At 42.7% G+C, this 26,564-nt stretch overlaps 1 protein-coding gene across 2 annotated transcripts in view; it reads right to left on the bottom strand.

The window, feature by feature from the left end:
- The window catches only part of F13A1 (coagulation factor XIII A chain), a 102,588-nt gene that overhangs the window by 24,713 nt on the left and 51,311 nt on the right, over positions 1–26,564 (bottom strand). For both annotated transcript variants that reach the window (XM_063130321.1, XM_063130322.1), the window contains exons 6-9: positions 22,931–23,038; positions 18,108–18,282; positions 10,217–10,355; positions 2,153–2,256 (exon numbers count right to left, since the gene is read on the bottom strand). In XM_063130321.1, the coding sequence (XP_062986391.1) occupies positions 2,153–2,256; positions 10,217–10,355; positions 18,108–18,282; positions 22,931–23,038 (526 nt within the window). The remainder of the gene's footprint in view (positions 1–2,152; positions 2,257–10,216; positions 10,356–18,107; positions 18,283–22,930; positions 23,039–26,564) is intronic.

Genomic DNA, 26,564 nt, shown 5'->3' on the forward strand with positions numbered 1-26,564 from the left:
CAAACCACATTGCTAATTATCTCTGCTCACAGAAAGCTAGGTGTTATTTTGGAGTTGAAATGGTCTAATTGTCTGCCATTAGCAGCCAATGCCAGTCTTGTTTTTGTCTGTTTCCGCATGACTGAAATGCTTCTTAGATTTAGTATAAAATAATATTTGATTTCAAGTCCTGTGGCTCATCTCTGAAGCATCTCTTAATGTTTTCCTCGCTTCCTTGAATGTAGGCACTCAAATCTGACTCAGCCTTCTACCGTCATACCGATGTATATGAAAATGAATATCTAACTTCAGTTCAGCAATCTCCCCCTTTATACCTTCGTATGGATTATATTAGCCCAATTTGTTATAGTGTTCCACTGACTTCTGTGGTTGGGAAAGTGAGTATAAGTCAGTGGCAGGTAACCTGCTACCCTCCATATGTTTTGGATTACAACTCCCATCATTCCCTGATTGGTGGCCATGTTGGATGGGAGTTGTAGTACAACAGCTGGGCAGTATCAGATTCCCTACCCCTGGTATAAGATCTGTGTATAGGGACATAAGAAGAGCCCTGCTGGATTGGATCAAAAATCCTGTAATGAACATGACTTGCAGGGGTCTACACTTTTTGGCTGGCCTTGGCAGCCAAGCTAAACCCTGTCCCACCGCTTGTCATGGATCTCACACTGCAAGTGAACTAAGGACTTCTCCCTGGTTCCCTCCCGAGTTACAAGCTGAAAAGGGGTGGTTGGTTGTTGGTTTGGTTGCTGGTTGCCCAAGAAAGCCGCCCCTATTCTTTCCAGCTCTATTTGGAGCCTGCTGATTGGGCTACTGTTCAAAGAAAGCGCTGCAGGGGGCTTAGCAATTTAGGGACCCAGGAAGCTGCTACAACCCTATCCAGATCCAGGTGGTTTCTTGGTTTGGCTATTCTGTAGCCAAGGCACTCTGGGCACCTGGCCAACACCAAAGCCAAGGAAGCCATCACCATCCTCTCCAGATTTGGGCAGGAAAGGATGGCAGGGCTTACGGTGCCTAGCAAGGCAGCAGCTGCAAAGGTCCAAGTCCTCCTCCCAACCTCGAGACTGGGAGGAGTTGAGATCACCGAGCTGCTGGTGGAATAATCTCCACTCACCTCTGCAGCTCCAGGTTCGGGAGGAAGGCTGTGGCTTGCCACACTCACCAGAAGGCAGAGGCACACTTACCATGGAGAGCCTGGCAAGTGAAACTGGAGCCCTGTTGGCTTATATGAGGCTGCCCCAACTCACAGGATTAGTTTCCATTTTGAAAGGGCAGAACAACATCTTGGCGACCAACGAAATAGCCAGTCCTCTGGGTTATGTGGATTTCATCTCTGTAACGAGGGTTGGCTCTTCAAATACCACCATCCTTCATCCTCTTAAGAGCTATTCAATCGTCCCTTAAGTCAGGGATGGGGAACCTCAGGCCCCAGGGCCAAATCTTTCCCTCCTGGGGTCCCAATCTGATCCTCTGAGGTTCCTCAAGTGGCCCCATCCCCTTCCCTCTGACCACAGATTGTTTGGTAGTCTCCTGGCTTCAGTGCAGTTTTCTCCCCACCTCCCCCGATCCTAAAAAGTTGAAATGCCTCTCCTATGTTTTAGTTATTGGCAATGCTGGTGGGAGGGGCTGTATTGCTGGCCCCACCCTTGGCCTTCAGCCCCTCCCACCACTGGAATGTGGCCCCCGAGAGCTTCTCCAAAATTGAATTCGGCCCTCAGGGTGAAAAAGGTTCCCCACCACCCTTGCTTTAAGAACCCGTATGAACTTTGGTGGGAACAAAGAGATGAAAACTGGAAATCCCATCCTTCCTGGGCTATGTTCCTTATCATTGGGCATGGAAACTTTCTATCATATCTCTCAGAATAAGTAAGAAATTGATTATTTTATGTCACAAAGGCTTGGAAGAACCCTATTTCCAATCCTGAAGGGCATAGTTTTAAATTGTGCTTATTAACTATATTTTTAATCTGACCAGTAACAAATGTTCTCTGGCCAGATTACAAACAGTTAAAAGAATAAAATCCAATACAAATGGTTAAAAGAATAAAATCTCTCAGTATGTTCCGACCTTCTACGCTACTGGTGTATGCTACGTTTCCATTCTACGACATGAGAATTAATTCCAAGCGAGAAATTAGTGAACTTGCATGCCTACCATCACTGTTTTCTTGAGGAGTGCTATCTACAGCTTGCCAACCTCCAAAACCAACAGGGAGGTCAGGTCTGGACATCCAAGCTTCAGTCCAGCAATGGTAATTCCTTAATACAAGGAAAAAATAGCATTAAAAATTCAAGCAGCAACATCTGTACCAAACCAAGGGAACATATTTATTTTCCATTACAGCTATGCCATTATAGGGAAATAAGAATGGCTATTTATAAGACATAAAAGCCAGTCTTTGGGATAGTATTCAATGTAACCCTGTATCTATTCTGCCTCTAATGTTATAGTGACATCTCTAGAAGAACAAAAATATCCCCAAACTTACTTTTTATTCATCAAGGGCTTGGACTTCTGTGTAAACTGTCTGCCATTGGTCTTTCACCATGCCAGGTTTGTTTTTCCCAACAAAAGGAGCAATTTTGGTTCCTTGAAACATGCTCTGTACTGTTGATGCAGTGTGACCTTCCCCAACCTGGTGTCCTCCAGATGTTGTAACCCTCATCATTGCCAGCCTGCATGTGCCTCTTCCTGTGCAGCCTTGCCTTGCCTTTTGATCTTCAGTGGATCATCTGCTTAGGATACCTTTGCCACCTGAAGTGCAGTGAGAGCCTACTTGGACTAGGACCTTCTTGGTATTGGCCCCCAAGGGAGTTCTCTCTGGATGGTGCCCTTCTGACTCCCTCCCCCCTTTTTTAAAAAAAATTCAGGTGGGCATCTGGTTACTGAGCTGGAGTGATCTTACTGATTTTGTTCATTCTGCTGGCTTGTATTTGGCTTTTAGTGCTTGTATGATTGTTGTTTTAATTGTAGTGATTGTATGTGATTTTGTATCCTATCGTTTTTGTATGTCACTGTATTGCAGGTTAGTTGGCAGCTGTGACAAATCCTATGTTGTGATGTAGCTCAACAGTGTCCCCTAGAGTGTTTGGTAATTTGGAACTCTGCCAGGAAGCCTCAACAGGCCAAAACGTGTATTTTGTTTTCCAATAAACACTTGCACGTGAATATCTTTTTCATATCATCCATTCTGGATGGAACCAGCTGGCCCTTGAGATGTAAGTTTTGAATCATTAAGGTGGATCCAGCTACTAAATAATTTTCTAATTTGCTAGCTAGACTACTAACATCAAAAATGCACCATATCATCCCAACTGGATAAAACAACAGACTTCACTAAGAGGCTGGCTTTCACTGATCTCCATTTCTATAAATATGTGATTTTGTTATCAGACTCACTCTTTTTTGCAACATCTAATCAAGAGGCCCGACTACATTCTGTCAACCCTTCCTGCAATAAACTCTGCATATGCTCTGAAACCTAAGATCCTACACAAGCATGTAAAACATACTAGCTAAGTTAAACTTGCTTGATTTTTTTTGAAATTGGAATGCTCAGTGTGTGATTGTTACCTTCCCTTATTTATCTCTCTCACTTACACACACACACACAAATAAACATTCTTTATATAATTGTACATTTGATTACATGGTTTTAAAAGGGGTATTTCTCTGTAAAACTTTTCCCACATGCAGGACTGCACAGTTGCTAAGCTACCCCTTTTGTATTCCATAAGGTGTTTTTTTTTAGTACTGGGCAAATAAATACACGACTGCTTTTATTCTCCCTAGAGCTGAAGGAAGGAGTCCTTGGCAGAATGGCTTAGGATTCCCCAGCTGGAAAGACTAGGGTATTCAGGAGAGGATTAGCCTATGGTGGCAGCCTGTCAGTAATTTACTTTTGGGGAACCCTTATAAAAAAGGGGTCCAGTCAAGAAAGTCATTTCCCCCCTCCCAGATCCACAACAGCAATGTATCAAGAGTTAGAAACAGCTAACTAAATAAGGTACAAACTCAATGGTGAGGTGAACATTCTCTGCAAATGCTCAGAGACCATCAACAGGCCCTCTCTGACAGGCACATGGCTATACTTTGCAGCTTCAAGAGGGAGTGGGAAGAACTGATAGCTTGCTAGCCAATCAACACCAACACCACTCTCAAATTCTGCAGCCAAGCTCCGTGCGACTGCTGTGCACTGAAATAAAAATAAAAACTGGCCTTAAGAGCTGAGATTTGAAAGGCCTTCTCTGGAGCAGAAGTTCAGATACTGACAGGAGCAGCTGGGGGCACAACCAGGAACCTTCAGTGTGAAACTGCCCCCATTCAGTGCGCTATCAGTGCCGAAGCATGAAACATCTTCCTGGTAATGAAGTACTTTCAGGCCACTGGGGACGCCCTGAACAGGAAGGGCTATAAAAGACTTCTTGTTGGGGCTAAAGCCAGGCCTAAGCAATAAGGTCTTCCTTGGCTCTGGTGTATTTCTGCGTGTCCCTCAGCTCTGACCTCCTCGTTGTGGTCCCTCAGCTCAATCTTGACAAAAGCACTGCGGGGTTATTGTGTGCAATAACCCAGGACATTTCAAAAAAGAACTCTCACAAAAAAAAACACAACATGTGGCCTTGTAGTTTTTATTCCACTGGTTTATTAGGGCTCATGAAAGACTGAAAATAAGGGAGAAAGCCCAGAAGTTACATTTTAGACAAGCTTCAAGAGATTTGAGCCATGGCAGAATAAACGAGATGAGGGAAGGCAGCGATTTCCTTTAAAGAAAAAAAAGAGGGGGGAAAAGACAAATCCTCTCTCTGACAGCAGATAAAAAGCTAATTATGTTAGTGTAGCTACTGCTACTTGAGGCAATAATATTAGAAATATAGTCTCAGCAAACAAAAGGATTGTTACGCTCAAACCATTTCATTCTTAATGGGTGGGGAAAGAGAAACAATGAGAAATCAGGACTAACAAGACATTTCAAAGTGGAAATGAAAGCCCAGGATGAGGAAGGAACTTGTCAGTTATGCGAGTTAATGTAGTAGGACGCCAGGAAGCAGGGGGAAAAGAATTATCCCAGAAAAGTGATGTACACTGCTGGAATTTTGATACTGCGAGAAATGCTGCAATGTGGAATCATTTTTGTAGGGTCTTGCTAGTGGTGGCTAGCAGAGCGGGGGAAAGGGGCACTTCAGACTGGGTGAATCTGGGATGTCTGTTACAGACAGAAGGGGAAGGCAGAAATATACAATGCCTTCAAGGTCATGCAAATAGCAACCATCTCTTTCCCCCAAAGTACTCAAGACTCAATTGGCACAAATTCACTTTAAGGTTGCTCAGGGTTGGTTGTAAAAATGGCACAGGAAAGCATCAACAGACAGACAGGGCCACCAACAGGTTTCCAAACATGGTGTGAAAACCTAAACCCACACCTACATTCTGAATTGCCATCATCCAGAACCCCACTCTCATTCTACCTCCTCCTTCTGCTTCATACATGGACAGCACTCACTGGTGGGCTTAAGCAAGGAACTTGGCCTCAGTCCCAGCCTCCCCAATCTGCAAAATGGGATTATTAATAATGCTGAACTGCCTGACCAAGGTTCTGTAAGGATTGCTGAGATGATGTATGTGAAACACTTTGAGTGCTTAGAAAGTGTGACATATTCATTATTACTACTGTCCTCACAATAGCCATCCCAACATGCACTCCATGGGATAGAAATGATGCAGAGGATACATTAGCTTTCCCTTTGCTTTCAGCACTTGGCCAGGACTGGGGGAGATCTCCCTTAATGACAACCAACCCCAGGCAGTCAAAAAACAAGTGGCTACCTCCTATATCTTAACAAAACTACATGTCCTAGCCATGGCAAAATAGAAGAACACTGTTTGGGGCTCAAGTGCTTTCCCAACTTTTAAAAGTTTTTTAAAAAAATAAAATAAAAATAAATAGCAATGCTTTTCATTCATGATAAGACTCCCCAGCCCCAAACCTCTCGCTACACACACAAACACATATCTTCCTCCCCAGTTATCAACGTTAAAACCCATCATAGCTAATAAGTGCCCAAGCCAGTATATATCCAAATTGTGATTCACAGTCAGACTGGATTGCCAGAGTAAGGCAGGCAAAGGAGGGGAAAACCTTCCTTGAAATATTCCTCCTTCCCACCCACTTTCCCAATGCAATGGGGCTCTTCTCCTCACCCCTCCCTTCTGATGAGCTCTGAGGCTCCCTAAGTGGCTGCATCACAATATGAAGTCAGCTAGGGACTCAAGGAATAAAAATTCTTTAAAAATCAAATACATGGAATTTTTAAAAAAATAAATTGCAGGGGGGAGTTCAGGAGGAAGCTTGATCAAGCAGCAGCAATGGTCAAATGAAGAATAAAAGAACACACACACACACACACACACACTGTCCTGCACTGGCTGTAGCATTCTTGGTTATACAGCTGACCACCAGGCTAAGTAATACCCCAGACCAATGTTCCAGCACAAAAGCTTTAAGCTCAGGAGTAGTCAAACAGTCAAAGAGTCAAACACAGTGAGGCAGCCCATTAAATACATAATCTGGTAGCAGGGACAAGCATAGGTCCAAGGTCATAGCACAGAGGTTTAGGAACAAGACAGGGTCAGAAGACCAAAAAAACTGATGAGACATTGTTTCCAGCAACCGGCAAGCTCTAACTACTGGCTTTTATTTTCAAAGGCTGCTGAGCCCCATCCAGTCTCAGCTGCTGTCCATCAGACCTCTTGGGCCAGAGCCCTACTCTGGAGGAGTTGCTTTCTCCCAAGGAGACCATTTTTGCAACTGAGCTCTTCTTCTTACAGAAGGCCTACTGGCTTGTTGCTTGAGGCAACGGCACTCCTGAGGGTCAGGGGGTTGCTCAGCCTCTGTTCCAGAGCCAGAGTCCCCCTGCCAGGGAAAGACCTGAAGCCATCTCCCCAGAAGGCCCTGCAGCCGTCTTCCCTAAAGGCCCAGGCTCTTCCTGGTTTGGTGCCAGTACTTGATGTGTCTCCCTGGTTTCTGGGGCTCTGCTTCCTCTGAGGAAGATTCCTCTAGCAGGGGCATGACGCACACAGACACACACATAGTAAGCAAGTTGTTAATTGTAGGATTATTGTGCTGGAAAGGAGAGGAAATTCTCAGTAACATCTCTCACTCCTCCCCTTCCAATGTTCCAGGCAGTTTTAAAAAGGCTACAATCCCCTACACACTTACCTGGGAGAAAGACCACTACACTCAATGGAACTTACTTCTGAGAAAACACTGACGATTCCACTAAGGAAATGTCTGAGCTAGGGGGGCATTTTATTTTCAACATTCTAATCTATCTGAGGCAGGAGGGAGGGGGAGAGGGAGGGGAGAGCGATGCTACTGAGCATGTGTTGTGCTATGGTTGAAGAAGACCTCTGTATTCACTCTAATAGGATGAATAAATATTAATTAAAAATCAACCGAAGGGAATTTTTTAAAAAAGAAAAGCTATTCCACCAACTAGAAGGAAGGAGGAAGAAGGCTCCACCACTGGATTAATGAGTAAGGGGTTCAATACTCCAAATTTTGTGGATAAAAAAATCACTAATGGAAGTTATCAGAACCATTTTGATTCAGATAGGATTTTTTTTTCTTTTGTACTTTAAACTGCCCTCCTTCCCTCAACCTTTCACCAATCTTCTTGAAATTTTCAGGGTATGTAAAACCAACATTTCTTTCTGGCACATGTAAATATCAGGAAGATTGGTGAAACATTTTTGATTTTATGAATGTCAGAATGACCCCCCCATTACCCCTTTATAATGGTAGAATGCTTTATCTACTCTCCGACCTTAACTACAATTAAATTATTATATTTGACCCCAGTAATCAATATGTGGACCAGTTCTATTTCCAACATACCTGCTCTGGTGTGAGGACATTGTGACTGTTCACTCTGATATCCACTTAAGACTTTTAATTTGGCTCTAGCTCTCCAAGCAGAACTCTAAACTTACCACTGTATCTTTTCCTGTACACAGATTCAGATTATTTAAAGCAGGTCACAATCGATGGAGGTTTGGCACTAGTGAAAAGCACAATGGCTTATGCAAGATGGAACACCCATTTTTTGCTGATATGTTTTACCTGCGGTGACCCTCCGTTAAGGTACTTCATGTTGTTTTGAACTGAGATTTGCCCCATTTGCAGTGCTGAAGGTGAACGGGAGTGCAGTATTTTGGAAAAGCTTGCATGGGCCCACATTTGCAATCATGCTTGCAAAATGCATAGTTTAGAAAAATGCACATATACATTTTTACGCTTTAATCTGTGAGTTCACACTTTAAAAAATGCATACTGAAATGCACACTTTCCCCATTAGAATGAAAAGAAAAACAGATCTCAATCAAGGCAGGAGTGAATCTCAGCAAGCTTGAGCATCACTGATTCTCCCATCCCTACCCTCTTTGCCATGTCCCATACTGTTCTGCAGGGTTCCTCTACATTCATGAACAGCTGTGGATGGGAGAATTGGGGGAATGGGATAGGGGATTCGGCAGAAATCAGGTGCCCTGCCTAGCACAAGTGGAATTTCTTTCTGCTAGTGAAAAACAACATTGGGTGTAACCATTTATGCTTAATAATCTAGATCATTTCTATATCTAGAGAATAATGGAATTAAAATCTCAGATGACAACATCCCTGAAACTGCATCTGCGTTAAAGATATCTAAATATTTTGGATGAACTTCAGCTATTCATAGAACAAACAACATTTCAATATAAATGTTTAATAGTAATAAATGTTTTCAGAGTGAACGTATAGATCAGAGACAACAAAAGCATATTGTACCATCCATCTTCCAGATGAGAGAAATGTTTAAAATAGTATTAAATGTCTTAAATTTGATCTTTAAAAAGAGACTTCACTAAAATCATGACAAGATTATGATACAAAACAATTTAGAGCAAGGCTTCCATTCAATGGTAGAAAGGACATGAAGAGAAAGGACACGGAGGAGAAATGGAGAACACTGTAGGTTAATTTAATGTATGCCCCCAGGAGGTTATGTGGATCATGTAGCAATAAATATACCACAAAGAGAGATTAAAGGTGAAGTTCAAAAAGGAATCAAGCCCCCAAAAGGAAGGAGAGAGAAAGAGAGAGAGAGATTTAAACTACTACGGAGCTTACCTTTAGTCAATGTAGAACTGCAAAGCTCCACTTGCTTTAATTTTGGGGCAGATCTACACCAAGCAGGATATGGCACTTTGAAAATGGTTTGAAAACTGTATATGGAGTGAGTCCTGGGCCCCAAGAGTTGTCATAACTCTTATAAACCATTTTAAAGAGTAGTGTAGATCCTGCCTTGGAGAAGGCTTAAAAGACACACTGGAGAAGGAATGACTCCACGAAATCCAAGCCATCTTCATTTACATTGCTCCTTCCCTATGTAAATATACATAGGGGAAGAGCAAAAACATTCCCTATGGTTTAGAGCAGGCCTGGGGAACTTGAAGCACTTGTAGTATCACTGGTCTCCATTTCCCATCAGCACCCACCAGAATGGGAAATGTATAGGCATACCAGTATTGGCACCCTGTTTGATATAGAACTCTCACCATGCTGGATTCTAAATGGTGCAGGGAGCTGGTTCCCCACCTCAGACCTTCCCCCTTCAAAGTGTGGAAGGTGGCAGGGCTAGACCAATGGAAATGCGACAGAGGAGGTGGGACCAGTAAAGGCAGTCCCACCTTCCCCGTCACACGATTGAAATTGTGTGAGGATGAACACCCAAATAGGGCTACAGTGAGGCATTTATTAATTATATGGTTTAGAAAGCACTCCACATTGAGAGATATGAGAGTGGTATACAACAAATTAAAATACAAAATACAAAAATTTTGCAATAAAAGCAGAAACAATAAAACAGTAGCTGGACTTTCATCATTCATCAGGACATTTTTGCCTGAAAAGAAAAGTCTTCAACCAATGCTGAAAAACGAAATAGCGTAGGTGCATGCCTGATCTCAGTTGGAAGAGCATGCCATAGATTGGGTGCCACCACACTAAAGGACCTACTTCTGGTAGTTTCCAAGTGGATCTCTGTCCTATGTGGGACCATCAGGAATACTGGGCACTCAGTGAACTATTATTTAAAGATCCAGGGAAGAAAATTAAGCCTTGATTATTGTCATTAAAAGTTATAGAGTCAACTTTAACCTACATTTCTCCAGAAAACATACCAAATTGAATCTTTCGTGAGTCTGGATTCCACCATTCCATTTTCATCCACAAAGACATCCATCTGCAAATTGGCATCATTATCATGGGCTGAGTTAAAATTGGTGACAAGTCTTGCAGGAATTCCGATACACCTCAAAACTGTAAAAAAGAAGAAGATGGATTTGGGGGTGGGGGGAGAAAAAAATCTGTTCAATCCATGAAAGTTTTAACAGATATAGCCTACCTTATTATAGGCTAATTAGGATTACTGAAAGTAGATACATTGCCCAGGTAGCTGGAAATATATAGTCGTTGCCCTGTGAGATTATTGTCCGAAGTCCGAAATATTAATAAACTATGACAAAACTAAGGATATTTGTGCTTGTCTGTTTGTTTTGTATTAAAAGCTTTGAGAAACATATTTGGAGAACTGATGGTCAGAATATTGGGCATTAATCAGAATTTTCCCAGCGGGATAACTTTCAAGTCACTAAATTAAAGGCTGATCAGACACCTAATGGTATTTTCAGGATGGTCTCCTTAGTTTCTGGGTACAAGTGCTGGTCTTGATCTTTAAAATCCTAAATGACCTGGGAGTAGCATACCCAAAGGACCGCCTACTCCTGTATCAACCTGCCAAGCAGCTGATTTCCAACAAAGACAAATGCTAAACAGCACACAACTGCACAAAATATAAATACCAACCAAAACACAGGGGTAAACAGACTAATATAATATGTCAACATGAAAGAAATTGCAACAGGACATGTAACATGAATTACATATGTTTGTAACAGAGTGAAAACATTCAGAAACAGTTGCCTGTATTTAGTAGAGAAATACTGAAATGAAAAGAAACCGACACACAGCTAGATAAGGCTTCACAGGACTCCGGATTTTGCACCTGTTTCACTACACCACCTCCGAAGTTTTCTAGAAAACTTGCCTGGGATTTGAGTCAATCTGTCTTGGAAGACAGTTAAAGATATTTTGGGGCAGAGGAACAATTTAAGAAAGGCCACACATTTTCTCCAGCTTACTAGTGGTGTAGCTATAGTGAGTTTCTGAAGAAGCTGCAGTGAAACAGGTGCAAAATCCGGAGTCCTGTAAAACCTTATCTTGCTGTGAACTGGTTTCTTTTCATTTCAGCATTTCACTATTAAAAACAAGCAACTGTTTCTGAATGTTTTCACCCTGTTACAAACATATGTAATTCATGTTACATGTCCTGTTGCAATTTCTTTCAGCTTAACATATTATATTAGTCTGTTTACCCGTGTTTTGATTGGTATTTATGTTTTGTGCAGTTGTGTGCTGTTTAGCCTTTGTCTTTGTGGGTTACTCACAATTGCTGCCTCCATTTTTGTGCTTTCAAGCAGCTGATTATCACCATCAGAAGTCCTTTGCCTACAGAGGTTACATAGCCTATGCTGCCCCCAAAGTTTCAGGCAAAGATCTTTCCCAGCCTTGCCACCAGGGCTCTGGTAACAGGAGATGCCAGGAATTAATCCTGGGGATATGAGCAAGGAAGCGGCGTGTAACTTACCCTGGAGCTGTGGGCCCTCCAACTAAACCCCAAAGCATCAGTTGCACCTCCATAAAATATTAACTTTTTTAAAAATCTAATTTAAAAAAAAATCTTCATCTTGAGAGATAAAGGATAGTGACCTACTATCTTTTCTTAATAAATTATATTTATTAAGTCATTATTTGGGATCTCAGGGCAGCGCACAGACAGCGCTCCACTCCCCTAGTTAGGGTGGTCCAATGCCCTAATTTATTTGAAGAGCTGTCAGAGGACAGTCCTGTCTTTGGTGGGCTGCCCAGTCCAAGTCTGGTTTAAAGTCAAAGAACCATAAGCAGGGAGAGCAGCTGGGGCCTTAAAGTCTCCTATCAAGAATTAGCCCCTGGGCAGCAGATTGAGCAGGTGCACAGGTCACCTGGTTAGTCCTCCTCACTATGATGAGATGTACTCCATTTCTATTTAAATTAGAGTTGTTTTTTCTAAATTTGCATGGATACATATGCAGTAACATATGCAAATGGGTGTCCTCTTTTATCTTCTTCTTTTTGTTGTTGCATTTCCTCTTTTCAGGCAATGCCTGTGGTCACCCTCGTCTCATTCCCTCCATGTCCATTTATACCTCCCCATCAGCATTCCCATTGGTAATTTAGAGGAGAATGAGGAGGAAAGACTGGTTCTGAGGCATAATATAGCTGCCATTGGTGAATTAGCCCTGTGGCCTCCATGCATGGAAGGTAACTCAATAATTTGTGGCGTGTGGTAGAGTATTCAAAACCACACTGGTCCAACCTTAAAGGGAAGACGCTCCAGCCTTCCTTTTGACACACTTGCAGTAGTTTATATTCTGTAGCCTGGAGGTAGCTACAGTGTAACACTGCACATTCATTTTAATTGTCCGATGACAAATTACCTGGATACATCCAATACCATATGCACCTATTGATTAAGCTTAATTCGAATGCTCTCCCAGACTTCTAGCGCACGAGCCATCAGGGCTCATTGGAAATAATTCAGCTGACAATTTCAAGATTAATGGCTTGGCTCCTTCTTTTTCAGAATGTTTTAGCATTTTTAACAGATGACTGTCCCAAAATATTCAATATGGTAACCTTGGAAAGCTAAACAGTTGCATCCATAGTGCATTCAAAGTCCTTAAATAGCTAGAAATTAAAACCAGAGGTAATTGGTGTAAGATGTGCACCTACAAAACACAGAAGTGAGTGCTTTAAAAGATGGATGCAATTGCCACAGAATGTGATTTTTATTGGTGGGCTGTGCGGGCAAACTTTTCTGGAGTTCTAGGGAAATGGAATTGCTATTCATCATCGTGATTTTTTATCGTTTATGTGATTTAACATGTTGTGGAGGTAAACCACTTTGAGCATAGGAAAAGAAGTCTGTAATAGGGATGGGAGAACTAGAGATTCACAAACTCACTGAGATCCCTCAAACTCCACTTCAAAACTCGATTCACCTTGCTCCCACTTTTCTTGGTGACCTGTTTTCCTTTTTGTTCAAATGTGGAAAGAGCCCATTTCAAACAGGAAAAGTGTGCATTTCTCAAAAGTGTGCACTTCCTCCCATCTATTAAAGCATGTGCATTTGTTTTTACAATCCACATTTTTTAAGGCAACCACAAGTTCGGGAATGTGCAAGCTTTTTATGAAAAATGCACTCCCATTTGTGTTTACGTTCTAGATTGCGAACACGGCAAGTTCTGATGATTTGCAAACTGGAACTAAATTCTTGTACATCCCTAGCACACCAACGTCATAAATAAAAGGTTAAATCTCAGATAACACTCATGAGCTTCTGCGGAGTTTTGATGGGATTATAGGTGATCATGCACTGCTTCTGATGCTCACAAGACACACAGGACCCATGTGCAGCCTGCAGTTTCAGGTGCTGCTGGTTAGCGATGGGGAAGAAATGCATTTCACACCTTCAAATCGATAGGTGAACTAAAGCTCAGTTATCCTTCAAAATTTGCAGTTCTCCAAATTTTGCAGTAGAGTTCTACACTCAAAAATGTGTAATGGAAAAGTGCAGAGGAGGAAAAAAAGCATATTAGTAAAAATAACATTCAAAATGCGTTATATGAGGGAAATTGCTTGCAAAACTGTGTATATTAGGTAGAATTGCATACAAAGGCACATGTATTCCGAGCAATGCACACAAAAATACATACAAATTTTTATAAGAACTTTTTTTAATTTTCAAACTTTGGGATGAACCAAACCTAAGATTGAAAAAATGAGAAATTGAGGGAAACAGAAATTGATACGTTTGTCCATTTCTACTGTTGCCCTTTAACTAGGAATTCAACTGGAGCTTCTGGTCAGAGAAGAGAGTGAATGACAGTGCCAGGCAGGATGCTCTCACGACAACAGCCCATACGTCTCCTGGCCTGACAAGTCAGGTGACACTAGAGGGCCAATCGGATGCTGCTGGGCAATATAAAGCTCTCAGATCTACTGCCTTCTCTTAGCCAGGGCAACATGTAACTGAGGAAGGAAACGAGGACCGCTACCTGCCTTCAGCTTGCCTGATTTCTTCTTTCTGCTTGCCCATCGAAAGTACTTGCCTGCTCCCAGGCTGAGCATCTGATATCTACCGTCATGACAGACATAGGAATTAAGGCCTCCTCGTCATTATGATGATGATGATGATGATGATGATGATGATGATGAATGAATGAATAGTTTATTTGTTTGTAGCACAATTACAAAATACAGAATTGTTCACATATAGCAACACACATTATTTGAAATATTCAAAATATTCGAGGTACAATCCTTGCTCAACCAAGGAGTCAGTCAGTGGGTCACTCCAGGGGTGCTCCATTTATCTGTAGCACCCACCCTTTGCTATCGCAACAGTAACATACATGCCTAAGTCGCAAGGAGAGGATCTACACAGTGTCGTGAAGGTGCTTGCGTGCGCCTGCAGGGCGCCCCGAAACTCCTTGTGTAGATCCTGCCTGCAGAAGAGACGGAGGAGGAGGCAGCGGCGGCGGCCCTGCATCACCCCTCGCGGGGACGGGGCGAAAAGTTTGCGGGCTCGGCACATCCTTGCCGTCGCTGCCGCCGCCCACCTCCCCGCCAGCCTCCGGTGGTGGTGGCAAGGATGCGCCGAGCCCGCAAACTTTTCGCCCCGTCCCCACGAGGGGCGATGCGGGGCCACCGCCGCTGCCTCCTCCTCCGTCTCTTCTGCAGGCAGGATCTACACAAGGAGTTTCGAGGCGCCCTGCAGGCGCACGCAAGCGCCTTCACGACGTCTTCACGACGCTGTGTAGATCCACCCAAGGTTAATTTCAGTGATTACATTATAATACTATTAAATCAAATGGTCCCCCTTACAATCTACGTAGACTTCGTTTAGAAAGTTATTTCTGATTTTTTGGGCTGCAGCCGCAAACTTTGCTACCTTGATTGTGATTACTTTACTATGGTCCGCCAGTAGATCGCAGATAATGTCTCTAGTGTGCCAACCCGCTCTTGCTAGCAATAGTTCCTTTAGAAAACTCTCCCTGATTTCATTGTACAGAGGGCAATGCAAAAGATAATGCGCTAGGTCTGCGATCTCCCCAGAGCCACAAAAACAGATCCGCTGGGCATGCAGGATTTTTTATACTTTCCCTCCAAGAAAGCAGAGGGCATTGTCTGAAAACGAAGGGCAGTAAAGGCCTTTCTTAGGGCAGGAAACAATAGGTCAAGCAAATATTTTGAAAAGTACTATCCTTTCTTAACAAGACTAATCCATGGAGAGAAGGCCTGTAATTGACTAGCTATTGCATTTCCTTGGGCATCAGCCTCATAGATTCTATCTCCAATACTCATTTTGTTATTAGCTAGCAGTTCCTGCACCTCCTTGGCATAGAGCTGGGACAAAGTTAACCAGTTATGTGCCCATCCACCCTTTTTCAACTGTTCATTGAAACATTGTTTAGCTAAATTATTTTCATCTAGATTCATTAACTTTTCCCCATAAAGTATAATACTCTTGTGGATTCTTGACTTGAAGGAGGGCAAATCCACCTGCATTCTTAATAAGGCAGCGGGAACCCCTTCTGGAAGAGCTAACAATTCCTTCAACACCATGTTCTGTATGGTCTCTACTCTTATCTTTTCATGCATTGCTTCCTGCTGCTCCTGTTCTTTGGAACAGAGAGCATGACTATACCCCAAGACAGCAGTGGGCAACTTGTGGCCCTCCAAATATTTTGGCCTACAACTCCCATCAGCCCTATCCAGCATAGCCAATGGTGCGGGATGATGGGAGCTGTAGGCTAAAATATCTGGAAGCCCACAAGTTGCCCACATAGCTAGCTTCTCCTTTTTCTACTTCCTGCAGCATGGTAGCAGTGGTACTTGGAGCAGCAAGTGGAGTGTGGTTGTTTTAAGCATTAAAGATGAACAGAGGCCACAGCATAACACGTTAATTTCCTTGCAGATAAGCCGTGATATTTGAGAACATGGTTAGATCTTTAATTTAACTTAACCCTTGTAGCATTTGTGTAAATCCACCTTATCAAGTTCTGGATGCATATAAGAACAGATCTATCCCATCAAATTTAAGATCCTGTATCTTCACTGACTTTCCAGTGGGGTACATAACGTGAGAGTATGGTACACACAATTTTGCTTACTTTGGTGACTGCACCATAGAAGAGGATCTGAATACCACCTATTATGATGGATGTGTTTTTAATATATGTGACGGTAGGGGAAGACAGATTAGTCAAGCAGAGATGCTTTTAATAGCTGGCAGTACCTGCTAATATTGGCATGAATGTGAAGTGGAAGATCGGTTTGCATTGGAGTTCTGCCAACTGAGACATAAACAGGGTGTTTGTTACAGTGTGTGTCTCCCACATGAAGCAATATATGTCTAAATAGAGATGTACATTCCAACATCTTCATTTTCAGCAACAAAAAACCCAAGCTAATGTCTTGAATATTTATCTCCTGGCCGAGTCACTTTGCAACAGCAGAAACAAAGATTTCCAGCATCCATCTCCCAGCTTCACATTTTAGCATCGGAGTGTTTACTTTCAATGGAGAGTGCTGGCAGATGAGAAGAAAGGACATTGATCCTTGAAAGAGATGATTGCAGCACCATCCTGAATGATTCAGGAACAAACTCAGGGTGTGCTGCCTGCAGTAAGTAATTTTATACCACATTTGTGATATAGGGGATAGAGTACTGGATTTAATTTTGATGAAGGCTGACTTGGGTGCATATTTCTGTTTGCCAAAAGTCCACTCATTGTATGCAAGCTATTCTTTCTCAGCCTTAACCTCCAGCTCATAATATCAGGATGATAATATAGGACAGTGTTCTTCACTGCATGGTCTGAGAATCACTGCTGGCTCCCAGTCACCTCAACTGCTCTTCGCCTCTGCCTCTCACACGTTTCATCTTTTTGCACTTAGCTGCTCTCTCTCTCAGCATGTTTTCTCGTCTGCTTTAATGGTAGGCTGGCTACTATAATCTGAACTATTAGAGATAGTCCAGATCAGCCCTAGCCAGCATGTCCAATTGGTCAGGGATGATGGGTGTAGTAGTCCAAAACATCTGGAGGGTACCAGGTTGGGGAAGGGTTCTTTACATGTTAACCGCAAAGGAAGGCTGGAACCCGATGCTGTAGCAAAGCTGTGTCTCCTATGCTGCTTTTCCCAGTAATGTATAGTTAAGACAAACACATGGGGTTGTATACAATGTTAGTAGCCCCACTGAAAGGGATGGGACCTGTTAACATTGGATACAACCCCTGGTGCCATGTTATCCTGTTATAACTTCCCCTGCCTCAATAGTACTTCCTTGGATTCCAATTCCAGGGATGAGGAAACTTGTAACACAATAATTATTCAGATTGTTTTTTACACGTTACTGGGGGAGAGGGAAACAAGGGAAGGGAGACAGGCCTTCTCTGTAGTGGCCCCCACCCTCTGGAAAACTGTCCCTCATGCGGTTCGGGAGGCAGAAAATGTAACATCCTTTAAACGCATCCTTTTTACACAGGCTTTTCCTGGACTGTAATTTATCTGATTTTATATTGCATCATTTAACTTTTAACATGCTAAATTTATTTGGATAATTGTTGTATTTTATGGTTCTAATTGTACATTAACCAGAGAGCCTCGGCGATTGGGCAGTATAAAATGTAATAAATAAATAAATAAAAACAAGTGGGTCTGCTGCTTCTTCCACTATATTTTTTCAGGCATATCGTGCATTAAGATAACAGTTTTAGCGTTATAATGTATATGTACTTGCAGGCTTAAAATGAAGTCCTGTATAAACACTCCTTTCTAAAGTGAAAGGGCAATAGTGTTCATGCTACAAAACACCTTTCTCCGCTGTGCATTTTATCTCATACTTACAAGTGGTGAAGACGCCAGCAAAGACCCAGCATTGACCGTACCGCACAGGCTCTTTAGAACTGTAATATTCTAACAGAATGTCTACACTTCCAGTCCAAGACGATGGTGGCACTCCATACTGATAAATATTGTCCCAGGACCCAGCAATCACACCCTCATCATCTTTAGCGTTGATCTGAAAGAAAAAATTATTTAATGAACAAAAAGGTTCAACAAACATTGTTCCGGCTTCAGGTCACCATCATACATTGTGCGAATGCCTGAATGCCAGCAGAAATTGCGTTTCATGTTCCTCCTACAAGCTTGGCTGTACCATAGAAGTATGTAAAATCTCAACATGCATTGGGGGCATTCCCACATCATGCTATGCACCCAACACCTCAGTTCTTGGTGAGTTCATCACCACATCAAAAAGACCATACAATTCTGCCCCAAACTATCAGCATTTACTGGGAAGTAAACATGTCCTAGAAAGAAATTGACCAATTTTACAAAAAAAAAAATAAACAAGCTTTTTCTGTTTGTTCCAGTTCCACCACCCCCATGCAATTCCACCTGTTTTAGAATAATTCCTCCTGAATAAGTAGTACATGAAAAAAAAAACTGGGGCCACCGTGGTTTTCCCCCCATGAAAACAAGAAAGATTTTGCTCGTCTAAGTTTGCTCAAGGTAAGACCATATGAAGTGAGAGTTCTGCTGACTAATGACTAAATGGATAGCTATTAGTGAGCAATACATTTCCTCTCAGCAATTTGAACCAAATCAGTGGAGGCTATGCAGAAAAGCTCCTTTGCTCTGCACCTTGTAATTACGTTAATACCAGGCAGCTACATTCTTGCCAAATAAATCACGACTCTCATTGAAAAGCTTTTGGCTGGATTAACTACTGGTTTCTAATTAGAAAATCGACTTCCCGTGAACCCAGAGACTGAATGAGATACGAATTCAGCAGGAGACCTAAAGGGGTTTCAGGGCGAGACCCTTGGCAGCCCCGAAAGATAGAAGAAGCTGCTTGATGGACAGAACTGTAGTTCGATATTTGCACATTTTGCTATCCAAAACAATCAAAAACCTACTGTGACGACTGAATGGCAAATTTGGTGGGCTAGAGCAGTGGTAGGCAGAAGGTAGATCTCCAGATGTTTGGACTTCAATGCCCAGCATTCCTGAGCATTGGCCATGCTGGCAGGGGCTTATGGGAGTTAAAGTCCAAAACATTTGGAGATCTACCTTATACCCAACCCTTGATTAGAAGAAGGTTATGGAAGTATCTTGCAAAAACTGTAATAATTATTACAAACCTTCAGGATTAAATATCAAATCATCTACATGTTACCGAAATTCAGCATTATAACAATACTTAACATGTATATTTCAAGCATTCAAAGGGATTCACATGCATAACATAGTTCTTACAAAAACCCTGTAAGGCAAGACAGCATTATTATCCCCAGTAACAAAGATTACTGAGTGTGTGTGTGTGCTGAGAAAGGAAGAGCAGCTGGTCCAAGGCCATCTAAGGCAGAGACAAGATTCAGCACAGGAAACTCTTGATCCTAGGCTAGCAAACAAATCTATACATATCTAGCAAACCTAGCAAACAAATCTATGCATATCTACTCAGAGGTAAGTTCCATTGAGTTCAATGGAGCTTACTCCCAGGTAAACAAGCATAGGATTGCAGCTACAACAGTTCATGTTTTTATATTAGAGTTTGTCCTTCTCTTCCTTTTTTCCATTTTTTGTTTGTTTGCTTGTTTGTGTGTGTGTGTGTTGAGAACCCAGCATTTTAGACAAAGCTCCATCTTCTACTAGGTAGGGTGAAGCAGCCTGCCTCAGGGTATAGATTTTGGAGTACTATAAAAAGGCATCAAATCGCCAATTATTTAATTCATCCAAAATGAGCTGGGAGAGCAATATTTGGGTTCTTATTATATTCTTATTATAGGAGAGGAATGCTATTCGGGGTTTTTTCCCTACTTTGGAGCCATCTCTGATTTGCCCCACTGCTACATTCTCTCTCTTGGTCTAATTACTACTGTGTCCCTCATTTTGAAGAAGTTGTTACATTTTTCTATAGGCCAAACACAGAGCCTTTATAGAAGGGGAAATCGCTGCATGGGCTTTGTATTCCAAAATTCCATGCTGTAGTCATCCCAATCTTCTTCATGTTACGGAACGAACTGGTCATCAGCCTCTATCAAAACATACAAGGCAGCCACCAAGAACAGAATTTAAATACCAAGCACTGACACCTTTTTCAACAAAGTCCCAGTTTCAATTAAATATATTTGGTTAGTACAGAAGGTATTTTCACACAAGGCACTTGAAACTAAAAGTGCATTTGAGCCGCTCTGACAGTATTTGTTTCTGGTGCTGAGATTGTCATTGCAGGAAAAGAATGCAGATGATAATATAGTATATTCTAGGTTTTACAGTCACATAACAGAAACTGGCAGCATTGTAGGGTGCTTCCAAATGCAGGGCTCCGAGAGCCCATGATCAAAAGGCATTGTGCAGCTTTTCTATCTTTCCCTCCTGAACTCTGTGTGTCTGTGTGTGTGTATGTGTGTGTGTGTGTGTGTGTTAAGAAAAAAGACAGAAGCAGCTGTTGGGGGGGAGGGGGAAATGGCAAGGTTACAAATGGAAGATGATGACATCTTCCCATAACATTCCATGTTTGAGGCAGGGCAATTACACAATAAAAGCCTCATGTGGAAACACCCATAGTCTCTCATATTCATATCAGTATTTTAGCTGAATGTAGATATAGCAGTGGAATGTCATAGAGCACAACATAGCTTATCCAAATGGCCCAAGAGATTATCAGACATTTGGATGAGTAATTAATCAGCTATATGAAAGATGCACAATGAATTCAGACTACTAGTAAGCTCTGGCATCAAAGTTACCAGATCGATCAGATGCAAATGGCGACAGAAGTCCTGCACCTTGAATAGTTGTGTAGAAGAGGGAATTTGTCATATATACCTAGGGATGTATGACAAATTCGTTTCAGATCTTTTTTTATAAGAATTTAAGCCAGTTCGTACCTTCCAGATCAAACACAGACTGGGACGCAATCTGCGATCAAAATCCACACATCTCCAAGCTGGCAATGTGGTTCCCCAGCTCCCAAAGTGCATTTGACAGCATGCGCACATTTGAGAAATGCGCATGAAAAAATGTATACTTTTGGAAAATGCACCCAAATAGGAGAAGGATGCATACATTTCAAATGGATATATATATAATTGGAAAAAAATGCATGAAAATACATATGGATTTTCATGCAAAAAGGGGGAATCAAAGCGCGCACTGTGATACAGGCTTCAATCAGAACAAGCTTTGAGATGAAATTCGTAGAACTTCGGCAAGCTCAAGGCAGAAAGCCTATATACACCAGTTGCTGGGGAACATGGGTGGGAGGGTGCTGTTGCACCATGTCCTGCTTCTGGGTTCCTAGTCGACAGCTGGTTGGCCACTGTGTGAACAGAGTGCTGGACTAGATGGACCCTCAGTCTGATCCAGCAGGCTCTTCTTATGTTTTTAAGGTCTGCTGAATCGCACCTCCCTGCCTCTACCCTAAATTGCTCCCACTACTGGAATTCCTTCAAGGAACAGGAACCTTCTTGTAGGTTGACGGGTTCTGCAAACCCAACAAAGTGGGTTGTAGGAATGGTTAAGAAACCACTCACCACCCTAAAACAACCCATGGGGTGCAAGTGATTTGTTAACCATGCCAACAACTCACCCTTGACAGGTTTGCACAATACAACAGCCTACAAGGGGTGCCAACCTGTCGAGGGTGAGTTGTTGGCATGGTTAACAAATCATACAAACCTGGTATCCGAGATAAACCATGACTCTGTGTGCATGCATGTGTGCATGTGTGTGTTTAAAAAAGTAATGGCATGTGTAGAGACAGTATTCATCAGTACTGCAGCTCATAGGTACTGGAGGTTTAGCCTTCCTGTCCACCACAATTCCAACAAATCCACCCCCTCTGCTACTAATAGCAGTTTGGGGGATTTTCACTGGGGTCATGGTTGTGGAAAAAAGGAGTAAACTTTACCTCAATCACTGTTATCCTGATGAAAATGCCCCCCCCAACTGCACCTGCCATTATTATTATTTTTTTACAAAAACAGATGTTTAATGTCATGACTAGCTCAGCTGAGAGGGGAAAGATTTTATGTTAGTACATAGTACAAAAGAGGCTGAACTGACACAGGCTGAAGGAAGACAGAGTCTCCGTAAAATAACTTCCCAGCTTTCATTGTCTTCACACTGGAGGAGGCTAGCATGATCCAATGCATATAGTCCCCTGCTTGGAAGAGCTGAGATGAAACCACTGCCCAGATGTGGATGTCCTGGACAACCTTGGTCAAGTCACTTGCTTCTCAGCCCTTCTTCAGCCATGTGCAAAATGAGAAGTTTAGTTTACAATCCTATGTGCATCTACCTGGAAGTAAGCCCCACTGAAAGTGTAAGATTCCACTGTTAGTGACCCACATAAGAAATCGTTGGAAGGATAAAAAAAATAATGGACTGTAAAGTACTTTGCATACAAAGATGACCCAAGATATTTGGTCTCTGAGGCAGAAAATCCAAATGTCCCCTTTCTTGTCCATAGTGGAAATAAATAAATACAATAAGCTAAATATTTGTGAATTTGCTGCTTTTCAATGGTACTCCAAAATCTGTTGCATGAGGCATGAGGTCATTTCACCCTTCCTAATTAATATAGTTTTATAACTGATAAAGAAACAAATGACATCTTAAGCCCCACATATTGCACCTAATATATGTTTGCTGCATACCACTGCAGAGCCAACACGTCCGATTTTGACTGGATTCCCTCGGCCGGAGAGATCCAATTGTGCTTTGTCCATCAGGAATAGGCAAGCGTCCAAAACACGTTCTTCAAACTAAATAAACAGGGGAAAAGAGAGAAAACGAATTCAGTGCTCATTCTGGAAAGCAAACAAGAAACAAATGTTCCTTGCCTCATAAGAGAAACTACAGTAATGTTTCAATTCCAGATAGGAAAGACAGACCTTCCTGTACATGAATTATACAGCTGTGTTACTGTGGAGAAAGAAAATGATCAGTTTTGAACAAGGTACCTGAAGTTGTTTAGGAACACAGTATATAAACCTTTACACAGTTAACACAGATAAACAGCGGTGTCTAGAGTTGGAGACAGACAGGAGTTGAAAAGGGTAAAACAAAAGCAGTGCTACCTGGGCTGCTTACATTCATTTATTTTGTCCTGGTCAAACAGGTGTCACAGGGTTGGAAGCAGTAAAAAAAAAAAAAAAACCCTGCAAAACCTGCTAACCACAGATGAGAGTGGACTGTGGGCCTTGCTAGACGATGCCGGATAAGCCGGCAGGGAGGCGGGGCGACGGTGCGCTAACCTTAGCGCGCCCTGCCCCGCCTCCTACACGCACGATGCGCAGGGACTACTGAAGCCCTGCAGCGTCGGCCATTTTTTTTTTTTTTTACTGTTAAAGGGGCCACATGCGGCCCGAAGACTCCGGACAAGGTAAGGTTTTTTTTACAAAAATAAACCACCACCCCCGCTCTCCCTGCCCCTGATTCCCCCCTGCCTGCTCGCTCGTCCTCCCCCCTCTTGCCATCCCCGATCCCGTCCCCGATCTTCTCCCCCCCTCTTGCCATCTCCGATCTTCTCCCCACCCCTCTTGCCATCCCCGATGCCGTGCCTGGCTTTCTCCCCCTCTTGCCATCCCCGATGCCGTGTCAGGCTTTCTCCCCCCCCCTCTCTCCTGGCGGGTCCGGCCTTCTCCCTGCCCCTCTCTCTCCCCCCCGGGATCCCCCCTGCCCGATGGGCACAGCACTCGTATGAGCGCTGTGCCCAGTCCATGGCTTTTCCCAGCTAATTGCGAGTAAGCGAGTAGCAGCAAAAAGCCACAGACCCTGAGGCCGGGGCTGTGGAAAAGGCGCGCCATAAGCGACTTCGCTTATGGCGCGTTAGGGGAGGCTTCAGCACGGCCTGACCCCGGATTCCCCTGTGCGTCATCTGGACGCACAGCAGGGAAACCGGGCCTCACAGCGTGCTAAGGCCTCGTCTAGCAAGGCCCTGTGTACCCGCCATGGTGGGTTAATGGCGTGTCTTTCATGTCACCAACCTTCTGAAATAGCTGTTGGCTATGTTCAGACTTCATACTAAACCATAGTTTAGTTTGTCAAAAATGAGTCATGCTGAGTTCTGGTTTGCACGCTCCCCCACTCCACTCTCTTCCTACAGCACTGCTGTGAGGCAGAGTTCAGAATTTTTCACTCCAGCTAACCACAGTTTAGTTTGTTGTTCATATCCTAAACCACCATTTATCTTAACTATGGCTTGTTAAACAAGCCAGCCTCATAAACAAGGGTTTGAAGTTGGTTGGTTTCAGAAATGTAAAAAGTTAATAAAGAACAATTTGTAGGATCAGACAAAATGGCAAGGTGTGTTTAAGCTAAACCAGAAGTGAAAGGTTCATACTGTGTAGTTGTGCTGGAAGAGAGGACTGGGAATTGTGTGAGCAAAAAGATTGCTGCAGCTCATTCCCATCACTAAAGTGTGGTTTGGTGTGACATTCAAATGTGGCCCTCATCGATCTTGAAACTATAACTACAAAAACCCTTAACCATTTATAGCTCTCTAAGCCTTCAGGCAGCTTACAATAGTATAAAACTATAAAGTTACAGTAAAAGTAAACATTAACATATCTGACCCCCACTAACAAACAACAAAACCAACACATTTCAGCAGCAGTCATATAAAGCTTTCATTCCAAACCTCAACAGTCAAAGGCTTTTAAGAAAAAGTTACAAAATGTCTCCAAAAGGCAACAAAGAGGAATCTCCTGAGGGAGGTCATTCCTCACCACCTCCTGTGGTATAGGAACCTGGTGGCGCAGGGCCCAACTTGCAGATCACAAACAGTGGTACAGCTCATGTGTGGAAAGGCAGATCTTGTAAAGGTGAAAATAATTTAAAAAGAAAAAATGGGGACCTGTGGTGCAAATAGTGGCAAAAGATAGCGTCAGAGTCTTGTACGTTTGACGGCTGCTGCTTAAAGCCATCTGGGCACTTGGTCTAATGGTGTTTAATGTTGTTGTTGTTTTACTACACACCACTCTGATCTCCTTACAGATAAAAAGGGTGATATAAATGGTTTTAAATTAAATAAAAGGCAGCATGACAAAATGGTTGTTATATTTAATCAGAAGCCTGACCGGGCAGGCATGGTGCAGCATGGATGGATGCAGAGTGGGTTGGCATCAGCCCCAAAGAAATCCAGATTCAGATCCTGGCCATTTTTACAAGGCATGTATAAAGAGGATTGTTTTTATGTCTCTGGCATGCTTGTAGTTGTTCTCTTTAAACAACTGTATGTTGGATACAGTCAACACAGCTTAAAGAAACAGTAGCCATTTTGAATTCAAATGGTCATCTCCAGAAGTGTGGCTATTGAATTAAAATATTCAAATGCAATCACACACTCCAGCATTTGAGCCCTGGCATTACAAATGTGTTCTTCTAGGGTACAGGTGGGTAGCAAATAGATCTCCAGATATTTTGGACTTCTACTCCCAGCTTTCCTGACCATTAGCCATGATGTTCAGGGCTTTGGGGAGTTGAAGACCAAAACATTTGGCGATCTCTCTTTGACCCACTCCTGTTCTAGTGGTTAGCACTGACAAGTCCTAGCTCAAATTAAATTTAATCCTGGGATGGGCAACTTGTGGCCTTCCGAAGGTTTTGGCCTACAAATCCCATCAACCCTATTAGCTATACTGACTGATGGGACCTGTAGGCCAAAATATATGGAGGGCCACAAAATGCCCACCTCTATTCTAATTCAAACATTTTCTCTTCTGTCACTCCAAATATAGTTAAGAACTTAACAAGAGCCGTGCTGGATCAGACCAAGGGTCCATCTAATCCAGCACTCTGTTCACACAGTGGCCAGCCAGCTGTCGACCAGGGTCCCACAAGCAGGACACAGTGCAACAGCACTTTCCCACCCATGTTCCCCAGCAAATGGTATATATAGGCTTACTTGGATAACTGTGGTAATTCTAGAGCTAATAGATGCCAATGAGCACTGACCTCCAAGGATGCGTGCATTTATCAGACCAAAACCAACTCAGGCTCTCCCAGCCACTTTGCTGACTCTAGATAACGTCAAAATAAAAAGTTACTACATATATAGGCTTACTGCCAATCAGGAGAAAGTTAGTTACTTCCTCTTGATTGGGCTACAGCCTAGGACGACTCACAAAGAGAGACCCGTTAACAGCAAGTGGCCTGAAACTGTCTTCGTTGAGAATGAACTCTTATAAAGGATTTTAAATTCTGTGATCCAGTGACAACAAGGACAGGAATAAATAGGGGGCAGAAGTGCCTAAATAGAGCAGAATTCATTATGAAAGAGCCTGCCCT

The sequence above is a fragment of the Elgaria multicarinata genome, chromosome 7 (assembly GCF_023053635.1).
Source record: "Elgaria multicarinata webbii isolate HBS135686 ecotype San Diego chromosome 7, rElgMul1.1.pri, whole genome shotgun sequence".
Taxonomy (NCBI): Eukaryota; Metazoa; Chordata; class Lepidosauria; order Squamata; family Anguidae; genus Elgaria; species Elgaria multicarinata.